The sequence below is a fragment of the Myotis daubentonii genome, chromosome 4 (assembly GCF_963259705.1).
Source record: "Myotis daubentonii chromosome 4, mMyoDau2.1, whole genome shotgun sequence".
Classification (NCBI taxonomy): Eukaryota; Metazoa; Chordata; class Mammalia; order Chiroptera; family Vespertilionidae; genus Myotis; species Myotis daubentonii.
In genome coordinates this window covers 114673372-114700223 of record NC_081843.1, presented here as the reverse complement: position 1 = coordinate 114700223, position 26852 = coordinate 114673372, and the positions used below count along the sequence as shown (strand labels likewise).

The 26852-nt window shown below is 51.4% G+C and overlaps 1 protein-coding gene across 2 annotated transcripts in view; it reads right to left on the bottom strand.

Moving 5' to 3' along the window:
* Window positions 1-26852, bottom strand: part of ITGA1 (integrin subunit alpha 1) — a 171260-nt gene that overhangs the window by 65267 nt on the left and 79141 nt on the right. Inside the window, exons 2-3 of one of the 2 annotated variants that reach the window (XM_059695006.1) lie at window positions 13165-13285; window positions 3692-3804 (exon numbers count right to left, since the gene is read on the bottom strand). In XM_059695006.1, coding sequence (XP_059550989.1) covers window positions 3692-3804; window positions 13165-13285 — 234 coding nt within the window. The remainder of the gene's footprint in view (window positions 1-3691; window positions 3805-13164; window positions 13286-26852) is intronic. The other variant, XM_059695007.1, reaches the window with a different exon arrangement.

Genomic DNA, 26852 nt, shown 5'->3' with positions numbered 1-26852 from the left:
GGGATGCAGAGCACCGAGGGCCACAGCCGTGGGACTGCCTCTCACAGAGTGTGGCCAATTCAGACAGGAAAATGTCGGCCTCCTGACACTGCGGACACGATGTGAACTCTCACCGTTTTCTGACATGTTATGTCCGCATGTGACACGTGACTAGTGATGGGACATGGCGTTTCTGGCAAGAAGAAGGACACAGGCGAGCAGGCCAGGAAAGAAAACTCAAACACAAACTTTCTGACCATTCGTCTCAGCCTCCGGGGACATCCTGAGGTTTCCGAGGAAACTAGCAGGATCAGAGCCGGGGTCGGGAAGTTTGGATTTAAAAAAAGGACACAACGAAGGAACTGCTTTTGGCATTGCACGTAGGAAGGTTGGGTCCTAAAACATGCCGACTGGCAGAAAAATTGGCAAGACAATGAAAGAAAAACACCACATGATCTCACTCATTTATGGATAATAAAGACCATTATAAACCGATGAACAAAAATAGATACAGAGGCAGAGCAGCATGGAACAGACTGTCAGACTGCAGCGGGAAGGCCGGGGAGGGTTGGGGCGGGCGGGGGGGGGGAGGGGGTAAGAGATCAACCGAAGGACTTGTATGCATGTGTATAAGCATAACCAATGGACATAAGACACTGGGGGGTAGGGGAGGCCAGGGGATTGTCAAGAAGGGGAAAAAAGGAGACATGTGTAATACTCTTTGTAATACTTTAAGCAATAAAACAAAATTTAAAAAAAAATTAAAAAATAATAAAATTAAAAAAATTGGCAAGCATTTCTACTTCTTCACCTTGAAAAACCAAAAAGATCGGACAGGAAACGCCAACGGGTCCCCCCTGCCCCAAGTGCACGGACGTCCTTGCAGGGTTGCTCCCGCTCCCGCTGGAATCTTCCCTCCCGCAGGCCCGGCTATAATGGACTGAGGGAGGCCAGGGGAGCGGATGCCTGAGTGGCCACGCCCTGTCGGCATCGGACAAGGCCTCCGTGGCAGAGCTCAGTCTGACTGGCTCTGGAAGCACCTGGAAGTGGGCGTAATCTCCCTTGGACTCGAACGATCTGGGTTCGAGGTGTGACGCTGGGGTGGGCCCAGGGCGAGCCTCCCTGGGATGGGGCTACAGCAGAAGCGCTCCTACTGTTCTCTCTTTTTTTTTTAAAATATATATTTTTATTGATTTTTTACAGAGAGAAAGGGAGAGGGATAGAGAGTTAGAAACATCGATGAGAGAGAAACATTGATCAGCTGCCTCCTGCACACCTCCTACTGGGGACGTGCCCGCAACCAAGGTACATGCCCTTGGCTGGAATCGAACCTGGGACCCTTCAGTCCACAGGCCGATGCTCTATCCACTGAGCCAAACTGGTCAGGGCCCTACTGTTCTCTTTTAAAAATGTTTATTGTAAGCATTTTCTTGCAATCGGTGACACTATTACACATGCCCCCCACCTCCCCCCTTTATCCACCCCCCCCCGCCTTCACCACACTGTCGTCCGTGTCCATGGACCACACATATATGTTCTTTGACTAATCCCTTCAGCTCCTTTCACCCAGTCCCACCCCTCCCCACTGGACGCAGCTGGAGTCTCCAGGCAACACTGAAACTCCGCTCCCGGGGGCGGTGATGGAGGAGCCGCTCCTGTCGGAGTAACGTCCACACATCACAGCTGCCGCCTCTAGGACAGGGGACACGGTGCGGAGACCGGCTCTGTGGGGAGAGGAGAGACCGGGAGCCTCTAGGACAGGGGACACGGTGCGGAGACCGGCTCTGTGGGGAGAGGAGAGACCGGGAGCCTCTAGGACAAGGGGACACGGTGCGGAGACCGTCCTCTGTGGGGAGAGGAGAGACCGGGAGCCTCTAGGACAGGGGACACGGTGCGGAGACCGGCTCTGTGGGGAGAGGAGAGACCGGGAGCCTCTAGGACAGGGGACACGGTGCGGAGACCGTCCTCTGTGGGGAGAGGAGAGACCGGGAGCCTCTAGGACAGGGGGACACGGTGCGGAGACCGGCTCTGTGGGGAGAGGAGAGACCGGGAGCCTCTAGGACAGGGGACACGGTGCGGAGACCGTCCTCTGTGGGGGGAGGAGAGACCGGGAGCCTCTAGGACAGGGGGACACGGTGCGGAGACCGGCTCTGTGGGGAGAGGAGAGACCGGGAGCCTCTAGGACAGGGGGACACGGTGCGGAGACCGGCTCTGTGGGGAGAGGAGAGACCGGGAGCCTCTAGGACAGGGGACACGGTGCGGAGACCGTCCTCTGTGGGGGGAGGAGAGACCGGGAGCCTCTAGGACAAGGACACGGTGCGGAGACCGGCTCTGTGGGGAGAGGAGAGACCGGGAGCCTCTAGGACAAGGACACGGTGCGGAGACCGTCCTCTGTGGGGAGAGGAGAGACCGGGAGCCTCTAGGACAAGGACACGGTGCGGAGACCGGCTCTGTGGGGAGAGGAGAGACCGGGAGCCTCTAGGACAAGGGGACACGGTGCGGAGACCGTGTCTGTGGGGAGAGGAGAGACGGAGAGCGGGCAGACCCGGAGGGACCCATCCGTGTCAGAAGACCGAGCAGTGGAGTTTCCTGCCTTTGTGTTGGTTTGTTTTCCCCTCAGGGAAGGCCTAGTCAGTGGCTAAACCTCAAAGAGAACTCGTCTTTCCGTCTTTCCGTCTTGAAAAAGGACAGACATTGCGGCAATGACCGCACCTGTGAAGCGAGGGGATCTCTTGGAGAGCAGAGCCATGAGGAGCGTGCTGACATGGACACATGCATTCCGTCCAAGTAGCTCAATGACTTGAGCTGTGTGCGTGCAGCCCGGCCTGGAAACTGAGTCCAGCCAAGGAAACCGCCTGCTGGGACTATTCAAGGGCATGTAACACCCCGATCCCCACACCTGCAACTCCAAGGACAGCCCAGGACACAAGCCCAAGCACAGGAAGAAACAGAAAAGGGTGACCTGGCCTCAAGAGAGAGAGAATCAATGGGGAAAAAGTTGAGATATTCCAGACGTTGGAACGGCCAGAAACGGGTATGAAAGCAGCGATTACAACTACGCTCATGACTGTACAGGAAAACATGTCTGCAATAAGCAAACGACTAGGACATGTTTAAAGGGAGAGCTGGAAGGACAGTATCTGAAGTGACCCTGCGGGTTATGAGTCACTCCCATGGCACCTCATGTTGCATAGCACACCGATGTTTCCAATTCCTGGAGAGTTCTCCCAGGACCTTTCTAGTCACGTTCTAGCGACAGTGATGTTTCTACCAAAAACCTCTACTTCGATGGAAACATACCTCGTGCTCTTCTCTTTTACAAGTTTGACTCACCTATTGCAATTCCTCTTGTGCTAGTTTCTTGTAAAACACAAACGCTAAGTTGGGTTTTTTGGAGGAAAGGGGATGGGTGGGTTTATCTGGACAGTTGTTCATGTCACCACTGGTTCACAAAGGATGCCGAACAATGGAGGCAGTTACATGCAACAGCACTAGTAAGACCGTCTAGATCTGCGGTTAGCCTCTAGTGAATTTCTACAGCAAATGGAGGGCCGAGGGGCTCAAGATGCCATCTTACCCGACGTTGCCTGATAAGAACGGAAGGAAGTGTATAGGGCACTTTGAATATTTTCTTGGGTTGGTTGACATTTATTTGCAGTTAGAACACGGGGCAGCCTTTAGGACCGGACTTGACCGCTCGGACTTTACGTACCTGGAAGATCCAACTTTATGCAGGGCAGTGCCTCTCCCCTCCCCACGGGACACTTGTAGACGTCGCCCGTCCTGTTCTTGGGCTGGCCAACCAGCGGGGAGCCGATGAGCACCCTGGAAGGCAAGCAACTCGATGAACCCTTCTGAACAACAAGAAACACTTTCCGTTAGTTGTCCTGTGACTCTTCTAAGACAACTGAGAGCAGTTCCCATCGACACCACCAGAGAGCCCTCCTCCAGGGTCAATTCCATGTCATCCGACGGGAGCAGAGCGTCTTCTCCACCCTGCAGGCGGATCTGAATCACAGGACCCAGAAAGTTCCCAGGCGAGAGGGCTCAGAATATCTCATTTTATTTGATCCTAGAGGCACGGTGCACGAATTTGTGCACTGGAGGGGTGTCCCTCAGCCCAGCCTGCACCCTTTTGCAGCCCAGGACCCCTTGGGGGATGTCTGCCTGCTGGCTTAGGCCTGCTCCTGCATTGAGCGTCTGCCCCCTGGTGGTCAGTGCGCATCATAGCGACCGGTCATTCTCATCACTCTGCTGTAATGGTTGCTTAGGCTTTTATTATATAGATGACTTATCATATTTGTTATTTGGCGGCTGAAATGATAAGTATTGGTTCAGCCTGCTGCTGTGTCAGTTTATAAAAAAACACATGGACGCACAGATGAGCTTTTCTCACCAGGACTGAGAATCTAATAGAGACGTTAGGAACCGCAGACATTTGCCCAGCATAGATTTAACAGTAGTCTGTGCTGGTCTGTGAGTACTTAGAAAACAAGGACAGCTATGAGACCCGGGTAAAAATCATTTATGTCTTTTTAGATGATTAAAAAATCACTCAGATAAAAATTAATGGACACAATATAATCATGATGTATTTGAGTCCCAGCGAGCCGTTACACGGGTCTCCGAGATGTCTTCAGAAGCGGGGCGGGTGAATGTGGCTGATTGTTACAGCACTGGGGGGACTGCGCAGCTGCAGATTCTTTGCTGGTGAAGCACTGTCCACAGACGCTGACCGCTGGTAGCCAGGGGACTCCTGTCCAGTGCCAACGGCTGCGCTCGGGGGTCTCAGCCTGTATCTTTGTTCCTGTCTGAACGAAGACTCAGAGAGCATAAAGGCCCCCGTCGAGTACATCGATTTGGGAGTATCGCAACATCCTGGGAAAGGAAACTTAAACAAACTAGTTAAAGTTTATGTGAGAACCTATGTCAGTAACGTCACTCAGCGCCATCCACACAGGATGTGGGAAACCTGACTGAACAGTCCTCGTGGGAACACCAGAGGGGGTTTCAGTGTCAGAAAGAACCCACGAGCCAGCAGCGGCTTTTCGTGCCAAAAATGTGAATGTGACCCGAGGCTGTGTCGCTGGAAATAGATGCCCCGGTCGGGGTGGGTGGAGGAAGTGATAACCCGCCTGCTCTGCTGCCTGGCCCTGTCGGGAATCTCCAAGTTCACAGGGACGAGGACCATGGAATGTCCTGGGAGACTGTGACTCAGGCTGCAGGCTGGGGACTGGGTCAGACCAGAGAGGCTTGCAGGAGTGGGGGGGGTGATCAGGGTATAATCTGTCTGAAGGGGAGCTGAGAGGGCACAACGGGGTGTGGGTGGATAAGGCAAACATTTTTAAAAATTCAATTTGAAAGTCTGTCATATTGAAAAGGGATGGGATTTATTCTGCACAGGCCCTTTGGGAGAAGCTAGTATTAATGGAAAGAAGTTCACACTGTAAATATTGAACTGTTGAACAGACTCCCTAAAACATAGTTATGATACAAGGCCTTTGCAAAGGCATTTCTGATAAGAATAAATAAGCATAATAATGCTCAAGCCCTTTAGTACATAATTCTTACTTCTCGGGATTTGTCCTTTAAAAGAATGACCTAAATTAAGGGGGAAAGTGTAATGCATAAAGATAATGCTCAAAGTGTTACCTATAATAATAATAAAAAAGACTAAAATAACCAACAGCCACAATGAATTAATTATTGTAGGGTCATTCTATAGGATATTGTGCAGTCATAAAAAATAATGGGTAATAAGCCCTAGCTGGTGTTGCTCAGTGGATAGAGTGTTGGCCTGCAGGGCCAAAGGGTCCCATGCTCGATTCTGGTCAAGGGCATATATCTGGTTGCAGGCTCTCCCCTGGCCTAAGTCCTGGACTGGGTGCATGCAGGAGGCAACCAATCGATGTGTTTCTCTCACATCGATATTTCTCTCTATCTTTCTCTCTTCCATTCTCTCTGAAAATCAATGGAAAAATATCCTCAGGTGAGGATTTAAAAAAATAATAATAATGGGTAATAAGATAGCTTGATGGGCTCAAAAATTACTTTTGACCTAATGTAAGGTAAACCTACCTCATTTAGTGATAACATAAGACTTAAAGTGAAGTGTAACAAATTACATTCAATGCAGTCCTTATAATAGCCATGTTGATCATCGCTAGCATTTAATGACTTCATGCCACGGTCCAGACACTGGTTTAAGTACTTTCCATGTAGTATGTAATGTAACATATTACATTATATATAGCATACTAGAGGCCCGGTGCACAAAATTTGTGCACGGGGAGGGTCCCTAGGCCTGGCTGGTGATCAGGGCTGATCGGGGCCTTCCAGTTGCCAGCCGGGGCCTTCCTTCGCTCTGCACTGCCCCCTGGTGGTCAGCGCACGTCAGAGTGAGCGATCAAACTCCTGGTCTCCCGGTTGAACTCCTGAGGGGACACTTTGCATATTAGCCTTTTGTATATAAAGATAATATATATATGTGTGTGTCTGTGTCTGTGTGTGTGTGTGTATCCTATCTAATAAAAGAGAAAAATGGTAATTGGCGTACGACGATACCCTTTTCATTGGCTAATCAGGGCTATATGCAAATTAACTGCCAACTAAGATTGGCAGTTAACTGCCAACAAGATGGCGGCTAATTTGCATATGTAGGAACAATGCAGGGAGGCGAAAGGGAAAGCAGGAAGAAGCCCCCTGCCACTGACAGTGATCGGAAACCCAGGGGGGAGCTAAGAGCTGGGGGGCAGGGCAAAGGCGGCCTCAGGGCCAGTGATAGCAGGAAGTAGGGGTGGAGCCAGCGATGGGAGCTGGACATGATTGAAGCTGGCAGTCCCGGGAGCTGAGGTCCCTTGCCTGGGCCTAAAGTGGAGCCCACGATCGCGGGGCCGCTGCAGCTGCAGGTCCCCGCTGCCCGGGCCGGACGCCTCAGCCAGAGGCGTCAGGCCTGGGCAGGGGCGGAGCCTGCAACCACGGGGAGCTGGGGGTCCCCTGCCCAGGCCTGACACCTCTGCCGGAGGCCTCAGGCCCGGTCAAGGGGCCGATCCGGTAATTGGTGATTGGAGGGTGATGAGGGTCAACTCCTCTGGCCGAGGCATCAGGCCTGGGCGGGGGGCTGAGTCGGGGATTGGGGGATATGACGGTCCCCTTGCCCAGGCCTGAAGCCTGGGTCAGAGGCGTCAGGCTTGGGCGGGGGGTGGAGCAAGCGATCAGAGGGAGATGGGGGTCCCCTGCCCAGGCATGATTCCTGAGCCAGAGGCCTCAGGCCTGGGCGGGGGCCAGAGCCAGTGATCGGGGGGAGATGGGGGTCCCCTGTCCAAGCTTGACACCTCTGGGGGAGGCGTCAGGCCTGGGCAAGGGGCTGATCAGGCGATCCGAGGGTGATGGGGGTCTATGCCTCTGGCCGAGGCATCAGGCCTGGGCTGGGGGCAGAACCAGTGATGGGGGGAAATGAGGGTCCCCTGCCCAGGCCTGACACCTCTGTCAGAGGCATCAGGCCTGGGCAAGGGGCCAATCCTGCGATTATAGGGTGATGGGGGTCAACGCCTGAGGGCTCCCAGTATGTGAGAGGGGGCAGGCTGGGCTGAGGGACACTCCCCAACACACACACCCAGTGCACGAATTTCGTGCACTGGGCCCCTAGTATGTATATATATATATATATATATATATATATATATATATACACACACACACACACACACATATATATATATATGAAATATAGCAGGAGCTTCGATGTCGGACTTCATGAGTTCCAACAATGGCTATACCATTTACTCAGCTGTACGGTTTAGGACAAGTCAATTACCTTTGGTGCCTTGTTTTCTTCATCTGTAAAATGGGAACAATAAGAGTAGCTACCTCACAGGCTCACCATGAAAATAAAATGCTAATGTATGTAAAATGCCTAGAAAGGTATTTTGCCCATAGGATGTGCTATCTACATGTTAGTTTTTATTATTATTATAATCTTTTTTTCAGATGATGGAACAGCTATGTCTATGTAAAACATAGATTAAAAGGGAGCTCACTAAAAACATAAATGATATCAAGAAGGTTATGGTTAGGTTTTATCCCCTCAATACTTTCAAAGCCCATTATAATGTGATTGATTACATTACTTTTACAGTTAAAAAGTCTCTAAGTTGAGGCTACAGAGATGATTAATGTTTATGAAGAACATTTGACAGGCTCGGCATCTTGGATAAAACTCAATTTTCAGGTTGTTTAAACTTAGAGGGGAAGCAGAACTATACAGGTACTGCACAACCCTGACTAGGCCTGACCTTCAGCGAAGTCTCAGAAGTGAGAAAGAACACGGCTCTTTTGACAAGTTCAAGGAGCTCCTGTAGCTGCAGCCGACGCTGGTTTGGAAAGGCGAGCGAGTTCAGATGCTGAGTGTTCAGATGCTGAGTGTTCAGTGCTGAGTGTTGTGATGCTGAGTGTTCAGTGCTGAGTGTTCAGTGCTGAGTGTTCAGTGCTGAGTGTTGTGATGCTGAGTGTTCAGATGCTGGGTGCTCAGTGCTGAGTGTTCAGATGCTGAGTGTTCAGATGCTGAGTGTTCAGTGCTGAGTGTTCAGATGCTGGGTGTTCAGATGCTGGGTGTTCAGTGCTGAGTGTTCAGATGCTGGGTTTTCAGATACTGGGTGCTCTGATGCTGAGTGTTCAGATGCTGGGTGTTCTGATGCTGAGTGTTCAGTGCTGAGTGTTCAGATGCTGGGTGTTCAGTGCTGAGTGTTCAGATGCTGAGTGTTCAGGTGCTGGGTGTTCAGTGCTGAGTGTTCAGATGCTGAGTGTTCAGTGCTGAGTGTTCAGGTGCTGGGTGTTCAGTGCTGAGTGTTCAGTGCTGAGTGTTCAGATGCTGAGTGTTCAGTGCTGAGTGTTCAGGTGCTGAGTGTTCAGATGCTGAGTGTTCAGTGCTGAGTGTTCAGGTGCTGGGTGTTCAGTGCTGAGTGTTCAGGTGCTGGGTGTTCAGTGCTGAGTGTTCAGTGCTGAGTGTTCAGGTGCTGGGTGTTCAGATGCTGAGTGTTCAGTGCTGAGTGTTCAGATGCTGGGTGTTCAGTGCTGAGTGCTCTGATGCTGAGTGCTCTGTAGTCTAAGAGCTTGAGGTTTCCTCACGGAGGCGGGGTGGTTACCGCTGACGCTCTCAAAGAGGGATTCGACATGATCAACTCTGATTTATTACAATGGTTTGTCAGCAGATTAAGATTACAGAACGTTCTAGATCTAATCTCTAGAGAAACACCCAAGGAGCTCCAATAAAAGGTGGTAAACTGAGACATGCTGGCTGATCATAATTGTCATAGTGACCGTTCTGTTTATTTGCAGAGTAGCTGGTCTCTGACTCCCGCATGTCATGTTTATGGTCATTTTCTCTGTAAAAAATAGATCCTGGAGATCGTTATCTCGTGTTCACATCATTTCGTGAACACTCTTTTCCCCTAACCCTCTCCGATGTCCAAGCCAAGTCACTGCCCGATGCCCAGCACGCTGCCTGCCAGGTGTTAGCGAGTAAATGAAGTGTTTGGTCCTCCAGGGGGAGCCGGGCAGTGCCCGTTAGCTGCTGTGCTGGCGGTCAGGACAGGTGGAGTGGGGAGGAGGTGAGCCGAACAAGTGACAAGCTTGGCAAAGAGAAAACGTCACCTTCAGAAGGTGCTGTAAGCCACGTGAAAGAAGCATGTGCTCACACATGGAGGAGCGCATTTGCTAGAACCTCTGAAGAGTCTTTTTAGCTGGGGCCGGAGTGTCCAAGCTGCATGTCGCCCTGTGCACTGAAAGGTCTCAGGTTCGATTCCCAGCCAGGGCAAGGCCCAGGTTGCGGGTTCAATCCCCGGTCGGGGTGCGTACGGGAGGCAGCCAATTGCTGTTTCTCTCTCACATTTATGTTTCTTTCTCCCCCCTCTCCCTTCCTCTCTCTCTAAAAGTCAATAAAACATATCCTTAGGTGAGGATTAGAAAAAAATAAAAATAAAAGTCTGTGTACCCCAAGCTGGATTGGGCTTTATTTAAAACATCGGTGCCTGGGACACAGGACTCAGTCACCTGAGCCCTCTGGTGCCCTTACCTGGCCGACAGCAGCGTCCTGTGCAGAAGGCACGAGGTCAGCGGGGTCTGAGATGGACGTGGGGCCGAGGATTGCATTCGCGTCATAAAAACCTACTGCGAGAATCCGGGCCGTGAGGTCACTGGCGCCCTCAGGGAGGCGGTGGGAGCGGCAATGAGAAGGGGGGTGCACCTGCTGGGGGCTGGAAGTCAGAGGAGGGAGGGCCCACACCAGCACCCGTGGCTGCCCAGCGGGCGGACCTGTGATTCTTCCAGAATCTGGAGGCTTCCACTGCTCAGCTCATGTCAGTTTTTTCTGGTCAAAGCACAGCTGTTCACCAAGCCTGCGCTTTGGGACTTTCCTCCGCACCGCAGTGCGATTCCTCGCGGGTTCGGCTCTCGCCCCCCTAAGGAGCGCAGCTGGCCTCCATCAGAGACTCAGAGACGCAGCGCCAGCGCGTTCTGTGCCGAGAAGCGCGGGTCCCGGGCCAAAGGGGGAGGGCAGTCACACTCCCCATAAACTCCTACCGGGAATGGCACCAGCCTGTTCTGTTCACTTCCAGTTCTTTCTAAATAAGTAAAGCAAAGCCTCGCTCACACACAGACAAGTCCTGGGCAGCGAGGGCTCCTTCTCTAGGACAATTCGGCCAAGATGGAAGATGGGGCAGGGTGATTTAAAAAAAATCCGAGCTTGATGAACGCCCAGAACAGGAGCAGTAAATATGATTTACGAAGGCGCCCACCTCTGGAGAAAAATAACAGAATCTGTGTTCTCCCAAATCTGTCCGTTGTCCTACAGCCCGTTTCTTCAAGTACGTCCCCTAGGTTCTATAGACACAGAACACGCAAACATGTTTCTGACATGGATTTTGTGTTACCACCCGTGCCCGGGTCTCTTCGGAACAATATGGGGCCACCACGGCACCATGGAGGCCTGGGCACTGAGAAGTGTGTCGTTTGCTCACTTTTAAGCTCAGTTGCCCACATTGTTTTTGTTGCCCTGACTTTTCACACCTTTTCCCCATAAAATCATTATAAACATGGAATGTCTAAGTGGAATTAAAGTATCTGACACCTGCCGTAACCGGTTTGGCTCAGTGGATAGAGCGTCGGCCTGCAGACTGAAGGGTCCCGGGTTCGATTCTGGTCAAGGGCATGTACCTTAGTTGTGGGCACATCTCCAGTAGGGAGTGTGCAGGAGGCAGCTGATCGATGTTTCTCTCTCATCGATGTTTCTAACTCTCTATCTCTCTCCCTTCCTCTCTGTAAAAAATCAATAAAATATATATATTTTTTAAAAAAGTATCTGACACCCATATACAGTCAAGTGCTCACAAAGCCTCACACACATTAATAAGGAGTGTGTGGTGCTGCAAAGACAGTACTGTCAACAGTCACTTTTCAATGTAGTTTTACTGGAGAAAAAGCAACCAGGCTGGTGTGGAGAGACTGGAGTTGTATTTTCAGCTCTGGCCCTAAGTGATTACATTTCCCTGGGGGAGCAACATTTTATTTTATTTTATTTTATTTTATTTTATTTTATTTTATTTTATTTTATTTTATTTTATTTTATTTTATTTTATTTATTTTATTTTATTTTATTTTATTTTGAAACACTTTACTGAAATAATAATAAATATACAAAGCTGTATAATTTTAATGTATACAACTGGCTGAGTTTGGAGATAAAGCCATCACAGTCTATGCCATAAACATGTCCATCACCTCTAACGGTTTCCTCCTGCCCTTTTTAGTTGTTATTATTATTATTATTATTATTATTATTATTATTAGAGGCCTAGTGCATGAAATTTGTGTACTTGGGTGGGGGAGTCCCTCAGCCCAGCTTGCAAGAAGGTGCATGACTGGGGCTAGGGAGGGACATGGGAGGTTGGCCAGCCAGGGAGGGCTCGTGGGAGGGCTCCAGTGTATGTCCGGCCCGTCTCACTCAGTCCTGATGGGACAGACCCCAGCAGCAAGCTAACCTACCGATCGGAGCATCTGCCCCCTGGTAGTCAGTGCCCATCAAAGCAACTGGTCAACTGGTCAACTGTCTCCCCCCTGGTGGTCAGTGCACATTATAGTGAGTGGCTGAGTGGCCTTAGCATATCATTAGCATATTATGCTTTGATTGGTTGGATGGCTGACCAGGCTACCGGACACTTAGCATATTAGGCTTTTATTATATAGGATTCTTCATTATTATTATGTGATAAGAGCAGAACAAGGAGAACATACCTGTGGTTACCAGAGGGGAAGAGGATTGGGGTGGGCAAAGGGGTGTGGGGTCAGCTGCATGGCCATGGACGGTAACTAGACTTTTGCAGGTGATCATTTTTTTCTTTTTAGAGAGAGAGGGAGAGAGAGAAACGTCGTTGGGAGAGTGTAACATCGATTGGCTGCCTCCAGCAGGCTCCCCGACTGGGGATCCAGCCCGCACCCTGGGCCTGGGCCCCGACTGGGAATCGAACCGGCCACCTCAGGGTTCAGGGCCAACGCCCAACGCCCTGAGCACCCCGGCCGGGGGAGGCGACCATGCGGTGGTGTTTACAGACGCCGCATGATGACGCTGCACACCCGGAAGGGCCTCAAATCCTACCTGAGGTGAGCGCCACCATATTCCCGTGTTTAAAGCCTGTGATGGGAATTCAACCCGTAGACCAAACTCAGCGCTTCCGGAAAGCGCCCAAACGTAAGCCCAATCGATATTCCACCGTGGCAGCAACGTTCACGCTTCAAGGGCAGCACCTCACCTGCCCCCCAGCCTCTCCCCTGCGTGCCAGCGCCTCTCCAGGGACAATGAAAGGGCTCTCGCCGTGACCACATCGCTACAGGACGAAGACTGTTTGGACAAGGACCTTCCCGGACGTCAGCCCAGCGGAGGGAGGTGCTTGTGGACCTCTTTCTCTCCCTCTCTCTTTCTAAGAGGAACAAAAACGATCACCTCACTTCCTTTCATGTCGCCAAGACCGTTTTCCGGTTTCACTCTGTCAGTGTCCATCACCAGGTGACCGACGGCATCTCGGCGGTCAGCGGGTCATCCTGCGGAATCTCCGCCACCCAGCCGGAGCCCGGTGAGAGCTTTCATGACCTTGTGGGAAACTCCACGCCTCCACCCCACCGCGCCTGGCTTACCATTTGCCCTCCTCGTTTTCGTACTGCTGCACGGTGTAGCCGAACAGGTCCTCCACGGGGCCGCTGAAGGTCAGCGAATTCTTCACGTCCACGTTGAAGGCCACGCAGAGGGGGAGCACAACTGTGGGAGGGAAAACAGTCGGTGACACAGGGCTCTACGAGCGAGAGCGACGGCTCAGAGATCGAGGGATCCCAGAAGGTCTGTGGGCCCGGCCGGGGGGCTCAGCGGATGAGCGCCGACCGAGGAGCCAGGAGGTCAGGGTTCCATTCCCGGTCAGGGCACAGGCCTGGGTTGTGGGCTTGGTCCCCAGTGGGGGGCGTGCAGGAGGCAGCCGATCCATGATTCCCTCTCCTCATTGATGTTTCTCTCTCTCCCTCTCCCTTCCTCTCTGAAATTAATTAAAAAAATATATACATATTTTCAAGGGCAAATATACATATATCAAAGGTCTCTGATATGAACTGTACTACTGACCAGAAATCAACACAATGGCTTTGAAGAGTACGCACACTGACATTCAAGCAAAACCCCACAGTAATTTAGCATCTGATCACTCCCAGAGGCTGGGATTTCACAACGAGCAGAAACACGGCTCACAGTGGGCTACTGCGGGGACACGGGGTTTCCACAGAGCGAGCCCCCAGCAGCCCAGGGCGCCAGGGAGATGCGCACAGCTCCACGCTTGTCTGACCACACAGGAGGCTCGCATCCAGCTAAACCGTCAGGAGAGGAAGCGTTCTCCCAGGGAAGGCCAGAAGGTCCACCCGGAGGCGGCCTCCTGCGCAGGCCTGCGGCTCGCTGCTCCCTTCTCCAGGGGACGCCGTGGGTGGACGTGCAGCTGGTGCACGGGGCTCCTCACAGTGGGGCTGGGTGCCCCACGGCCGCTGTGGAGACATCGGGGGGCACATCTAGAGTTTAGGCGACGCCTGAGCGCACTCGGCGTTCACCGAGGGGGAGCCTCGCCCAGGCCGTTGTAGTTCAGGTCATGGAAACCCTTTATGCGTGAGATTCTCTCCACAAGGGTCTGCGTGGTGCTGCCTTCACAGTGCCTGTGAAATGGCCGAGGATTCCTCTGGGTGTAGCTCGGAATTCTTCTCCGAGACCCTCCACACAGAATCAGAGCAGCACATGGTAGTCAGAGGCCGCTACACCCACACGCCTCTGCTAAAAGCACAAAATAGCTACAGGCGTCCTGAACAATGCTCCCCCCCGCCCCCACCCACTGCAAACCCTCCACAAAGGAAGTCCAAGTCCAGGCTCTAGCCCAGTGATGGGAACCTTCTGAGCTCGGCGTGTCAGCATTCTGAAAAACCCTAACTTCACTCTGGTGCCGTGTCACATGTAGAAATTTTTGATCTTTGCAACCATAGCAAAACAAAGACTTCTATTTTTGATATTTATTTTATATATTTAAATGCCATTTAACAAAGAAACATCAACCAAAAAAAAATGAGTTCGCGTGTCACCTCTGACACGCGAGTCACAGGTTCGCCATCACTGCCCTAGTTCATTCTATGATCTAATTCATCATCTTTAAATCCTGGTAAAGATACCAGGGGTTTCTTTGGTGCGTAGGATTTTGTTCTTTAAGGAAGAAAATGATGTGTATCTATTTGTGAGACGATAAATAAGAATGTTTCCCGGCTTATAGTCTTCCCTGGTCTCCCCACCCGAAAATCATCTTTCAACGACTAACCCCTCCTCTTTGATTTTAAAAAGCCTCTCACAGAGATAATTATCAAACACTATTTACATTTTGTTTCCTAGATTGGAAAAGTCTTTAATTTATTTTAAATTTTTACATTTATTTTTTGACGTACACTACTATATCCGCTTCAGGTGGACGCCATAGGATTAGACATCGCTCTAACTTACGAAGTGGTCACCCCACACATCCAGTACCCACCTGGCACCACACCTAATTACCACCCCATTAGTGACTGTGCTCCGGCTGCCCGTCTACACACCCCGTGGCTATTCTTAGAACTGACAGTCTGCACTTTCTAATCCAGTAACTGTTCTCACCCGCTCCCACCCACCCTCCCATCTGGTGACCATCCATGTGTTCTCTGCAGCTACGACGGGAAAAGTCTTACAGGCAGGGGTTCGCTGACTCATCTTTCTGCTTCCCTCTCACAATAGCCCAGCTCCTGGCACACAGAGGCACGGGGACACCCTCGGGGCGTGAACGCTGGTGCCCCGAAGGGGGACGGGGCCAGGGAACCGCGGGGGACCTGGGAGCCGCCTCATCTTGCTTCGGAAGGTGTGACGGAGACGGACACTCTCAAGTTGGGTCTTTGAGGGGAGATGGGACTTGGCAGCGAAGAGAAAGCAGGTCCCCAGGGTCTGGGAGGGTCTCTGCAAGTAAGAAGACGGAGCACAAGACAAGTGTGGTAGCGAGGCCTCGGGGCGCTGGCTGGGGGGGAGGGGGGTGGGTGCAGACGGGTGGGCGGGAGACAGGCCCAGGTATGTACATTTCCTGCCCCTTTCCCACGGGATGGCCAGCAGCCGTGCGGGGTTTTCTGCCTGCGAACTTCATGTAAATAACGGCACTGAGCTGGCCACTCAGTGTGGGTGGGGCCGGACGGCGGTCATACTCTCTGTAGCAAACTGGACACGGAGGGCGGGGTGTGTCCAGGCCCAGCTGTGCTGGTGGCAGACAGGACGTCAGCAGTGGGCATCTGAGCCCCATCACAGACTTCCTGCGACTCAGTGCTGTGGAGTTGCTCAGATTAATCAACATAACACAACCCAGGTCAACGGAAGCCTCCACGGAGCCAGGAGGCTGGAGTCATCTGTGGCCTTGCAGTGCGGGAGGCTGGGACCAGCAGGAAGAGCTGAATGAGGGGGCAAAGCCTGGGCATCGCCAGGGGGCAGCGACTCGCTGGTGCAAGGAGCGCCTCCCTCCGCCCCATCCTCCGAGTCGCCAGAAAAGTCACTGCGCCTGTCTGATGGCTCCGTTCTCGGTGACGAAGCCCGTCTCTCCCAGGGTGGTCCCCAATTCTGACCTAGTGACATCCAGATTGGCGCGCCGAATAGCCAATGAATCTCGAAGAGGTGAAACCCAAAGCCCGAGGCAAGAGGGTGTCAATTAAATGATGATGAGGGATACACATTAAAATGGGATTGCTTTATTTCAACAACTTCCTGCACATGTTTATCCTATCCTATATAAAAAAGGGTAGTATGCAAATTGTTCCCTCCACCGGGAGTTCGTCCAGGAGTTTGACCTGGGGCAGAAAGGTCAAACTGGCAGCCACTAGGGACCCTGCCAGTGCACGAACTTTGTGCACTGCGCCTCTAGTCCAGAAATAAAAAGGTAAGTCATGAAATTAACATATTTATTATTTTGTATAGAGTGAAGTGATGCTACGATACTAAGATTAGAAGTAGTAATTGTGTTATTGTTAATTAATGGTTTTAGAGCAAACTCCTTGGTAGTGTAGAAAGAGGGTGATCTTTAGAGGTACGTGAACCTGCGCTTAAACCTCGCCCTCGCGTTTATTTATTCAGTTATATTTACTCAACTGCTTCTTTCATCAGGCCTGTACCGTGGGCTGAAGACCTGCCAGACCCTACAGATGAAACGTTACAACAGGCGATACTCCTGTTTGCGGAGCTCCTGCAGCCTCCCCCGGGAAACCCCGCAAATGACTGAGCCGCCGGGAGCCTCTGCTCATCCTATTTGCCACGAGCTTACAGATGCCTTCTGGGTCCTGGCTGCCGTGAGCAGCACAAATGCTGCATCGCCCACAGAGCATGCCCAGCACACGCGCTAACAGGTTCCAGAGGCAAATCCAAGGAGCCCACGTACGAGGCGGCCGTGAGCTTTATTGTGGAAGAGGATTCCTCCACCTGAAGACCATTCGGATCTCAACAAGTGACACAGAAGTGTGACCCCGCAGGTTTGTGACTCATTTCCACAGCACACGCCCTGCTCCTGCAGCAGCCGCGGCGACGTGACGAAGGTCCAGGTGCATGAAGAAGGCGTGAGGTGGGGGCCAGGTCTTCAGCCACATGCCCTGGAGCCCCACCTCATGCCTCGAGAGTGATGCGTGTGTACGATACCATCTCAGTCAGGGGTGGGCAACCCCTGGCACGCGTGCCAAACAGGGCACGCCAGTAACTTTTGCTGGCACGTGAAACCCTCTCTTATAACCTTCCATTTACAATCTTTTTCTTAATATCGACTTTTTTATTTTTCAGATAAATTCAGTGTAGGTGCATCTTAGATAAATAAGCAATTTTACATAACAAGTTATCTTAAAGACCATAGCCATGGATTGACGAGAGAGGGGAAGAGCAATTTCTATGCCTCTGCCTTAACTCTCCCTGCCTTCCTAGATCCGACCAGTGTTTTGGTTTCATCCACATACACTTGTGAGTCTTTGTTCTCAGTGATGAATTTTCTTAAGTCTCATAATAGGAGTAGCCTGACGGATGAAAGTAGTAGCTCGTGCATACCTCTGAAGGTCACGAAATAGAAACCTGATGTAAAATCTCTGTCATCAGTGATGCAGCAGCAAAAGTCCCACTGATAATATCAAACGGAGTCATAAAGTTTTCTGTCAGACTATCAGTGTACATGTATACATTAAAATATAAATGTATTTTTCATCATCATAGACTGTGTTGTTGTCGCTCGAATGAATTTTATTATTTCTTCAAGGTTCTTCACATACATACACTTTAAGAGATACCAAGTAGGCGTAACATGTTCTCAAAAAATTAGGATTGGCACACAGAAGGATTTTGAGTCAGAGATTTTGCTGGTTTTGGCACGCACTCACAAAAAGGTTGCCCACCTCTGACCTCAGTCCTCGGGTCACAGCGAGTCAGGCTTCTCCCCCTCCAGGGAGAATCTAAAGATCTAACGTCTGGTCCGAGGACAGGATGCCCTCCTTTAGTGGCTCTTCTAGACTCTTCTATATCCAGGCCACACTAACTGGGCCACCGTCCTCAGCCCCCTGAGAATCAGAGAGCGCACCTGGGCAGTGAGCCCGAGGTGGGGAGCAGCAGGGGCCCGTGTCCCCAGACCTGGGGGGAGTCCACCCCCTGCAGCTCGGAGGGAGATGAACGCCTAACGTCACACGTGTGCACTATCATGCTGTTGGGATGCATCAGCTACTCCAGACTTCATGTAAGAAAAAGCCTGGCTCCGCCCCTCTCACCATTCAATGTTCCTGCCTCCACCAGCAAGTCCAGGAAAGCCAACAGTAACTCCAAATTTATTATATGTTTTCCCCCAGAATTTAGATGAAATATATTTAACTCGGAGGCACTCGGGGGAGTTGGAAGAAACGCATTTTGAGGATGAAAGTTGGTGCACGCTGGAAGCTCTTCCTCTCACCTTGTAATAGCAAGGAAACCTCTTCAGAGTGGCAGTGCTGTGCACCTGAAATCTTAATTAGCTGAGTCGGATCTCAATGTTTGCCTTGAAAGATAAAATCTGATCAAAAGTGTAACGGAATTTGTCCAGAAACACTGCAGCACGGCAGCATTCCTGTTGACTCGAGTTCTGGGATGATTATTTTTCCAGAAGTGCGAGCTGGAGACGGAGGAGCCCAAGAACTGCGAGGGGGAGACCCAGGAAATAAACACAGAAGGAAGGGGAGGCCGTCGAGGGCCTGGAGCAGAGAGCGCAGGGCAGCACCCGTGTTGGGAAATGACATCATCATCTCCAATGCAGGAATTGACATTTTCTGGGAAAAGCACCCCGTCCAGGGCAGTGTCTCCCTGAAACAATTGGCGCTTCCAGGCACGGTTACGTCAGGAAAAGTCTGGCTCCATCCACCTCGCCATGCGGAGCCCTTTCATCTGGGATGACGTCATGTGTCAGCAAGCTATCTGCCTCCACCAGCAGGTCCGGAGCGGCCAACCCAAATAAACACCCCGGGGTGCCAGCGTCCCAGCCCCGGCCCGCGGCCCGGAGCCGCCACCCCAGCCAGAGGAGCCAGGGAGCCCCATTCTGACTGTTGGTGCGAAGGTCCCGGGGCGCAGCTCTCACAAGGGGCGACTGAAGTTCCCAGCGAGTGTGCCCATGTGTGTGCCTGGCGCCGGCTGCCGGGAGGGGCGAGGAGCCTCATTCTTGGCACACAGTAGGTGTTGAATACAAGGCTGCTCATGGGCCGGATGGAGTGAGCAGGGGAATGAAGGTCTCCAGGCTGAAGGCCACTCTGGCTGTAAGAACGGCCCCCGCGGCTGGAGCTGCCCAGGATACGAACGCCGAAGGAGCGTTCCCCAAACATCCTTCCTGAACACCCCGTGAGCGCTTCTGCATCAGCGGGTCCTGCCGGCGTTTCTCTTCCTTTGTGGTGTCTACAGACACCGCTCTTTCCCACATCGCCCCCCGCCCCCAGGGGTCTCTGCAGGCCCTGCTGCTCTCTCAGACCCCTTCTCCTGAGGTCCCTGGTCTCAGAGCCCAGTGCTGCTCCCCCTCGGCCCCCCCGCCCCCCGCTCCGTGTTTTACAGGATGAGACAGCTGAGAACCGCGGGGGCCCCGGGATCCCACCGCAGGACACATGCCTGTGTGTTTGTGCAGCAACAGGAGCGCAGAGCGGCTCCCAGCCGCTGGCATCCCAGGCCGCTGGTGGGGCGGCGTCTGAAGGCGAGCGGCACCTCCCCCGGAGCTGGCTTGCAGCCGACCCCAGGGTTTCCCGGACACACGGACGCATGGTCTGTGGTGGGTACGGATCTCATGAAAGCTGTATTGTTGTTTTGTTTGTTTTAATTTTATTTCTTTAAAAAAATATTTTTATTGATTTCAGAGAGGAAGGCAGAGGGAGGGAGAGATGGAAACATCGATGATGAGAGAATCATTGACCAGCTGCCTCCAGCACGCCCCCTACTGGGGATGGAGCCCACAACCCAGACATGTGCCCTGACCAGGAATCGAACCACGACCTGCTGGTTCATAGCTCGACGCTCAACCACTGAGCCATGCTGGCCGGGCAAAAGCTGTATTGTTGTTAATAAAAATTTTTCCAGGAGGTTTATTAATTTACATGTAATTTCTGCTCAGCGAGACAAGAAGACACCGACCGTGTTAGGGTTATTCTGTTAGCACGCACGCAGGGACCTCGGAGGCCAGGAGATCAAAGAGAGAGCCGGCAGGCATTGGCAATAGGTGATTCCAATCTACCCATTGGGTTCACTGGTAAGTTCCCATTCCGCGCACTAGGAGATCCCACTATTGACTCTCTCACACCATTCAGTATACAATGTTCCTGTGTGGCTGGAGCGTCAGCGTGTGAAGGCCACACACGTGTCCACGTGCAGGAGGCACAGCTGCTACCTGACGCTCCCATGGCCCTGTGGGGACGGTCACTTTCCCTGCCTCCTTTCGGTTTGTTGGTTGGCGTCCATGTTGAGTGCATCCGATGAGGGTGAGGGAGTTGGAGAGCTTTCCTATCGCTGTGTGTGCCTTTGCTCTCCGAGAAATGACCTGCTGTGCTCACGGAATGACCTGCTGTGCTCACGGAAGAAATAACCTCAGGATGGGCACCTGCTACTGACTCCTATTATGTCACTGAGAAGAAATTATATGTAAATGTGCAAGTTAACTGACAAGACTGTTACTAAAGGTACAACTTTTTATTCAGGTCCTTTACGGTAAGACATCAACAGACAGAGTGCACGTGGCAGCTGGCTGGGATTTCCCTCTGAGATGGAACCACTGACATCTCAAGAACAGGAGGAAAGGGACGGTCCAGTGGTTCTCAACCTTCTGGCCCTTTCAATACAGTTCCTCCTGTGGTGACCCAACCATAACATTATTTTCGTTGCTACTTCATAACTGTCATGTTGCTACTGTGATGAATCGTCATGTAAATATCTGATATGCAGGATGGTCTTAGACGACCCCTGTGAAAAGGTCATTCGACCGCCAAAGGGGTCACGACCCACAGGTTGAGAACCGCTGGTCTAGTACCTACTGTGCAAATAGTACAAAAGGAGTCCTTAGCCATTCTCATTGTAAAAGTTAGAGTTAAAATTGTTTACGTGAAATCACACTTAGGTGTAACAAAAAATAAAATGGAAATTTAAAAAAATCATGAAAATTCCAAATATGTATTTTATTTGAAACTAGAGGCCCAGTGCATGAAATTTGTGCATTCGGAGGGGGGTCTCTCAGCCTGGATTGCAAGAGGGTGCAGGCCAGGCCAGGGACCCCACTGGTGTATGATCAGGGCTGGGGAGGGATGTGGGAGGTTGGCCAGCTGGGGAGGGACTGCAGGAGGGCTCCAGGGCATGTCTGGCCCATCTCGCTCAGTTCTGATTGACCAGACCCCAGCAGCAAGCTAACCTACCAGTTGGAAAGTCTGCCCCCTTGGTGGTCAGTGCACGTCGTAGCGAGCGGTTGAGCGGCCTTAGCATATCATTAGCATATTACGCTTTGATTGGTTGAACGGACAACTGGATGACCAGACACTTAGAACATTAGGCTTTTATTACATAGGACCATTTAATTATTGAAATTTGAGGAGTAAAAGTTTAAAGCCTTTTAAAAATGTGGTCCTGTGTACTGCACTATATCACCTATCCTATATAATACAGTGGGGCCTTGACTTACGAGTTTAATTCGTTCCGAGACTGAGCTCATTAAGGAGCTCGTTAACTCAAATAACTCTATCAATTCAATGCAAAAAATCGGCCGAGAGACAGCTGGTATCTCAAAAACCTCGTTAGTCGGGACACTCGTAAGTCAAGGCCCCACTGTAGAAGGCTAATATCCTAATAAACTGAATGGTGGAATGACCGGTCACTATGACGTGCACTGACCACCAGGGGGCAGATGCTCAATGCAGGAGCTGCCTCCTGGTGGTTAGTGCACTCTCACAGGGGGAGCGCTGCTCAGTCAGAAGCTGGGCTCACGGCTGGCAAACGCAGCGGCCTTGGTGGGAGCCTCTCCTGCCTCTGCGGCAGTGCTAAGGATGTCCAAATGATGGCTTAGGCCCCCTCCCGGACTACAAGAGGGCACAGGCCGGGCTGAGGGACCCCCCTGAGTGCATGAATTTCATGCACCATGCCTCTAGTAAAATATATTAGACATTCCTCACTTAGTGGAATTCCAAAAAGTGAAAAAAATATCTGTTAAATTAGGTTGTGATTACTCAGATTGAAATGGTTTCTGTCATTTTGAGTTAGCTACAGTATTTTTTTCAAAGAGGGATATGCCTAGGCATTTGTTAATGTTATGATCTGTAGGCAAGGGCTTAGAAAGACAATCCTATATAATAAAAGGCTAATATGCATATCGACAGAACGGCAGAACGACCAGTTGCTATGTTGCACACTGACCACCAGGGGGCAGACGCTCAACACAGGAGCTGGCCCCTGGTGCTCAGTGCGTTCCCACAGGGGGAACACCGCTCAGCCAGAAGCTGGACTCATGGCTGGCGAGCGCAGCAGCAGTGGCGGGAGCCTCCCCTGCCTTCACGGCAGCACTACGGAATGTCCGACTGATGGCTTAGGCCTGTATGGGGAGCGGGCCTATGCCGTCATTCGGACATCCGCCGAGGGTTCCCGGACTGCGAGAGGGCACAGGCCGGGCTGAGGGACCCCCGCCACCCTGAGTGCACCAGGCCTCTAGTCAACCCGTAAGATGAAGGCCACCTACATTTTATTTTGCCGTGGGCCCTAAAGAGATATTTGAGTCACTGGGCCTTGGCCTCTCCCTTTTTTTATTTTCATTTGCCAGATTGCTCAGAAGCTGGAGGCAAAGTATACAGACGTATAACATTCCTTTCTGATGGGATACGGCTATCTAAACACTTTCCGGTTTAACATACAAGTGGTCCATCATTAACATTAGAACCCTAAGGGCTTCACAAAGCTTACAAAGTTAAATACTGTGCAAACCCCAACCACAAACAAAACCTATAACAAATCTGCTCACCCTAGAGCTACCCCCTGGCTTTAACTGGCCATTTCAAATTCCAGACACTAAGAGATGCCATTATTGATTCCCCTAGACCCGTGGTCGGCAAACTGCGGCTCGCAAGCCACATGCGGCTCTTTGGCCCCTCGAGTGTGGCTCTTCCTAAGCCTTAGGAGTCCCCTAATTAAGTTAATAACAATGTACCTACCTATATAGTTTAAGTTTAAAAAATCTGGCTCTCAAAAGAAATTTCAATCGTTGTCCTGTTGATATTTGGCTCTGTTGACGAATGAGTTTGCCGACCACTGCCCTATACCATTCGTCAGGCTAATTTTTCTGGATGGCTTAGTACTGCCCCTAATAATACACCACCACTTGAGAATGACTTTTTATAACTACTTCTCCTTTCCTAGCTACTGATGAAAGGAATTTTCCATTCTATCATTCACTACCAAGCATTCTCCTCATTCAAAAGCCCTTTGGTGCCTCTGCCCAATTTAAAACTTGTCCAGTTTACCAAGAGGGAGCAGTGTCCGCTAAATGAATATGATTTGTTATTCACAAGGAACAACATTGGGAAATAAATCAGAAAGTATTTTAAAGGACATCGGGGTTTGTTTATAAGAGAGGAAGAAAAGTCTCAGCGGCCTGGAATGCTGAACGATCTCAGAGGCAGGGGTCATGGAAGGCTCGTCTTCCTTTCCGGGTAAGGAGAGAATTTCTGATGCTCTTTTCTGTCTGGATGGAGCTCTGAACCTTGGTTCCTTAGCTACAGCTGCTGCGAAGACCATGCTGACCTCCTCGTTCTTAGGACAGACGCTGGGCAGTGGCGTCCTCGGCCGCACATGCCCTTGCTCTCCGGTAGCAGCATCTTTTGCATTCTTTCCCTTCGTCCACGAGGGTATCTTGAAACTGAAGTAAATGCAGATGTTACAGTTAATATCCCCCCAAACCGGCAGCCGATCTTCTTCTTAAATGGACGCATTCTTGTCCTGAACGAGTGCCCTAGTGACAAAGTGCTTGTCATGGACAAGGATCTGAAGATTCAGGCCAAGGTTACCTGGGGACCGTGGGCGAGGGAAGGAAGGTGACAGGTTCCAGAAGGAGATTTAAAAAATGTGGCTTTAACTTTATATGCTTTTGGAGGGCGAAGCTACTTCCCGGTCCTGCTGCTCCGGGGCAGGGGGCGGGAGCGTCATGCTGCAACACCTTGCCCTTTCCTCTCTCTGCCCAGACTTCACACTGGCCCGATTGGCCGGGCTGGACGGAGAGGCTGTGGAGGAGGCCCATCTTCTCTCTCATGCGCTTCCTCCTGGTGGGCTCTGAGCAGGTGCTGGAGGGCACGTCAGCCCCATCCCGGGTCAACAGTGGGGTGTCCTCGGTCACCTGTGCCCCATGGTGATTGCTGTCATTTCCCAGTTGGTTCTGACCACAAGAGACAGGGGGATTTGCTCCCTTATTTGGCTTTCTCAAGAACCCTCATGGTGTTTTATTTCTTATGAAAAGGAAACAATTATGGGGAAATGTTTAGACTTCAGAAGACTGAGTCTTGGGCACATTCGTGTTTGCTCTGTAATTCCTTTCTTTTCTTGTTAGCCTGAAGTTTTTCATGATGAAAAAGCTTATCTGGGTTCTTATTTAATTATTACTGTATGTTTGGAAATGTATGGACATGCTATAACTTCCAGAATTCCTTTTAATTTCATTAAATTGCTTGCACTGTTTTCATAATCTTCCACTGACACACTCGAGCACGCACCGTGCTGGGAGGCACAGAATAAAAGAACGTGCACGAAGACCTGGGATGATCCTTGCCCATTTCCTATTTACGACAGTCCCCTGACTTCCACTGACACTGAGAGCAAGGGGTGGGGTCAGCAGGGGATAGAAGGAAGCAGGACTTGGACAAGGGGGCGGTCTGAGGATTCCAGGGGCAGGGCAGGTGAACAGCCTGGGGGAGACCTGGCCGAGGGCGATTTGCTACGGGGGCTGCAGTCTCAGGCTTGCACTCTGGTAAGCGTCACCAAGGGTGAACTTAAAGGGCAAGAATGTCAAAGATTTTGGAAATAAGATGAACACCACGATTAGCCAAGGTTCACAATTTGCTTAAACAAATACACTGGCCTGAAAATGTACTGCCTGCTAGAATTTCCACTAGTTCCTCCCCATAATTTCCTCTGCCAAAACCAAGCCAAATCACATTCTAACTTCGTATTTCCTATCTCAGGCTGTGCTGTGTACATGGGTGGATCAGCACCTCTCTGAAGAAGAGCAGACAACCACAGCATGGAATGCAGAGGTACATTAAGAAAGAGGGAGCCCGGCTGGGTGGCTCAGTGGTTGAGCGTCGACCTATGAACCAGGAGGTCACGGTTCGATTCCCAATCAGGGCACATGCCTGGGTTGTGGGCTCAGTCCCCAGTAGGCAGTTGATCAATGATTCTTTCTCATCATTGCTGTTTCTCTCTCTCTCTTCCTTCCTCTCTGAAATCAATAAACATATATTGAAAGAGCCCGCATTTAATTAATTATGACTTCCCAGTATTTCACTGGTTTAAGAATAAATCATGGGATCTCGGAGCTGGAAGGTCTAGGACCGCTCACCGGGGGTGTAGTCGGGCCAGCCACTCCCTCTCGGCACCTGCCTCACTTACTTCTCAGAAGGTGCCCGTGATTTTAGTGACCCTGCCACCGAGGCGGGCGAGCTGAGCAAACAGATGGCTGTGCTGACTTGGCTCAATGTCCCCCCACAACGTGGAGAAAGACAGTAAGTAAGAAAGAAAAATGGGCCGGGCCTGCTGTGTGTGTAGATTCCCAGTTCGTACATGAGTGTCCACAGGTGACAACATTGTGACTGCGTGGTGCTGGCGCAGCACAGACTCCCAGAAGTCCGCCGTCGGAAGAGCCATGCGGACTGACAGGTGGAATCAGCACAGCCCGCCCTCAAAGAGCTCGGTCACATGTGAGACGCAAGCGCAGTCACAGAACTACTCTGCGAGGTTAACAAACAAACAGAACGCTCAAGGACATGACCGATGCCTGCACTTGTGATTGTTGTCATCGGACGCCCACCTCACGAATGCACACAGTCCTAGACGCCCCCCCCTTTCCTGTGTACCCCTGAACGCTGTGCTGACAGGAAAGTGGGAGAGCGGCCTTGGGACTTGACGGGGGCGACCTTTACGCACCAGGAAAAGGGTGGCACTGCTTTTCGCTGACGGCGGTGAGTAAATCCTGTTTAAAACCCTCCTGAGAGGACTCTGCGTTGCAAATTGGGAACCTTTTTCCCAATCGATGTCCCTTGGAAGCCGGCCAGGGGGCGAGGAGGAGCAGGCACAGGAATGACAGCCACTGTCCTCGCGGGTCAGACGCTGACCTCTCCCGTGGCACAAGGTGACACTCGGCCATGTCCTGCCAAGCCGAGGGCAGGTGGTGAGGTCAGCAGGGAACAGGGCAACTCTGTGTCCGGCTGGCCTGTGAGGACAGCGGGGCTGACCCCCGGCTGGCGGCCCACGGGCCACCGTGACCCCTGCTGTGGGAAACTGATATAGGGTTAAGCCTCGGACTGACCTGCTGGCAAAGTCACAAACAAGTCCAGCTTAGAGGGCACAGTCTTCTTAGCATAATTAGGCTTGACCTTATAACACTCCCTAGATCTTATCTGGGAATCTAATGGGCTGAGGAAGTGCAGGAAGTATAACCATGGTGTAAACAAGTAAAACTCACAAGAACAAAAACAAGTGAAACTCACAAGAAAAGTGTAACTGTGGTAACCACTACCCTGTTTACCTCTCACTATAGAAAGCT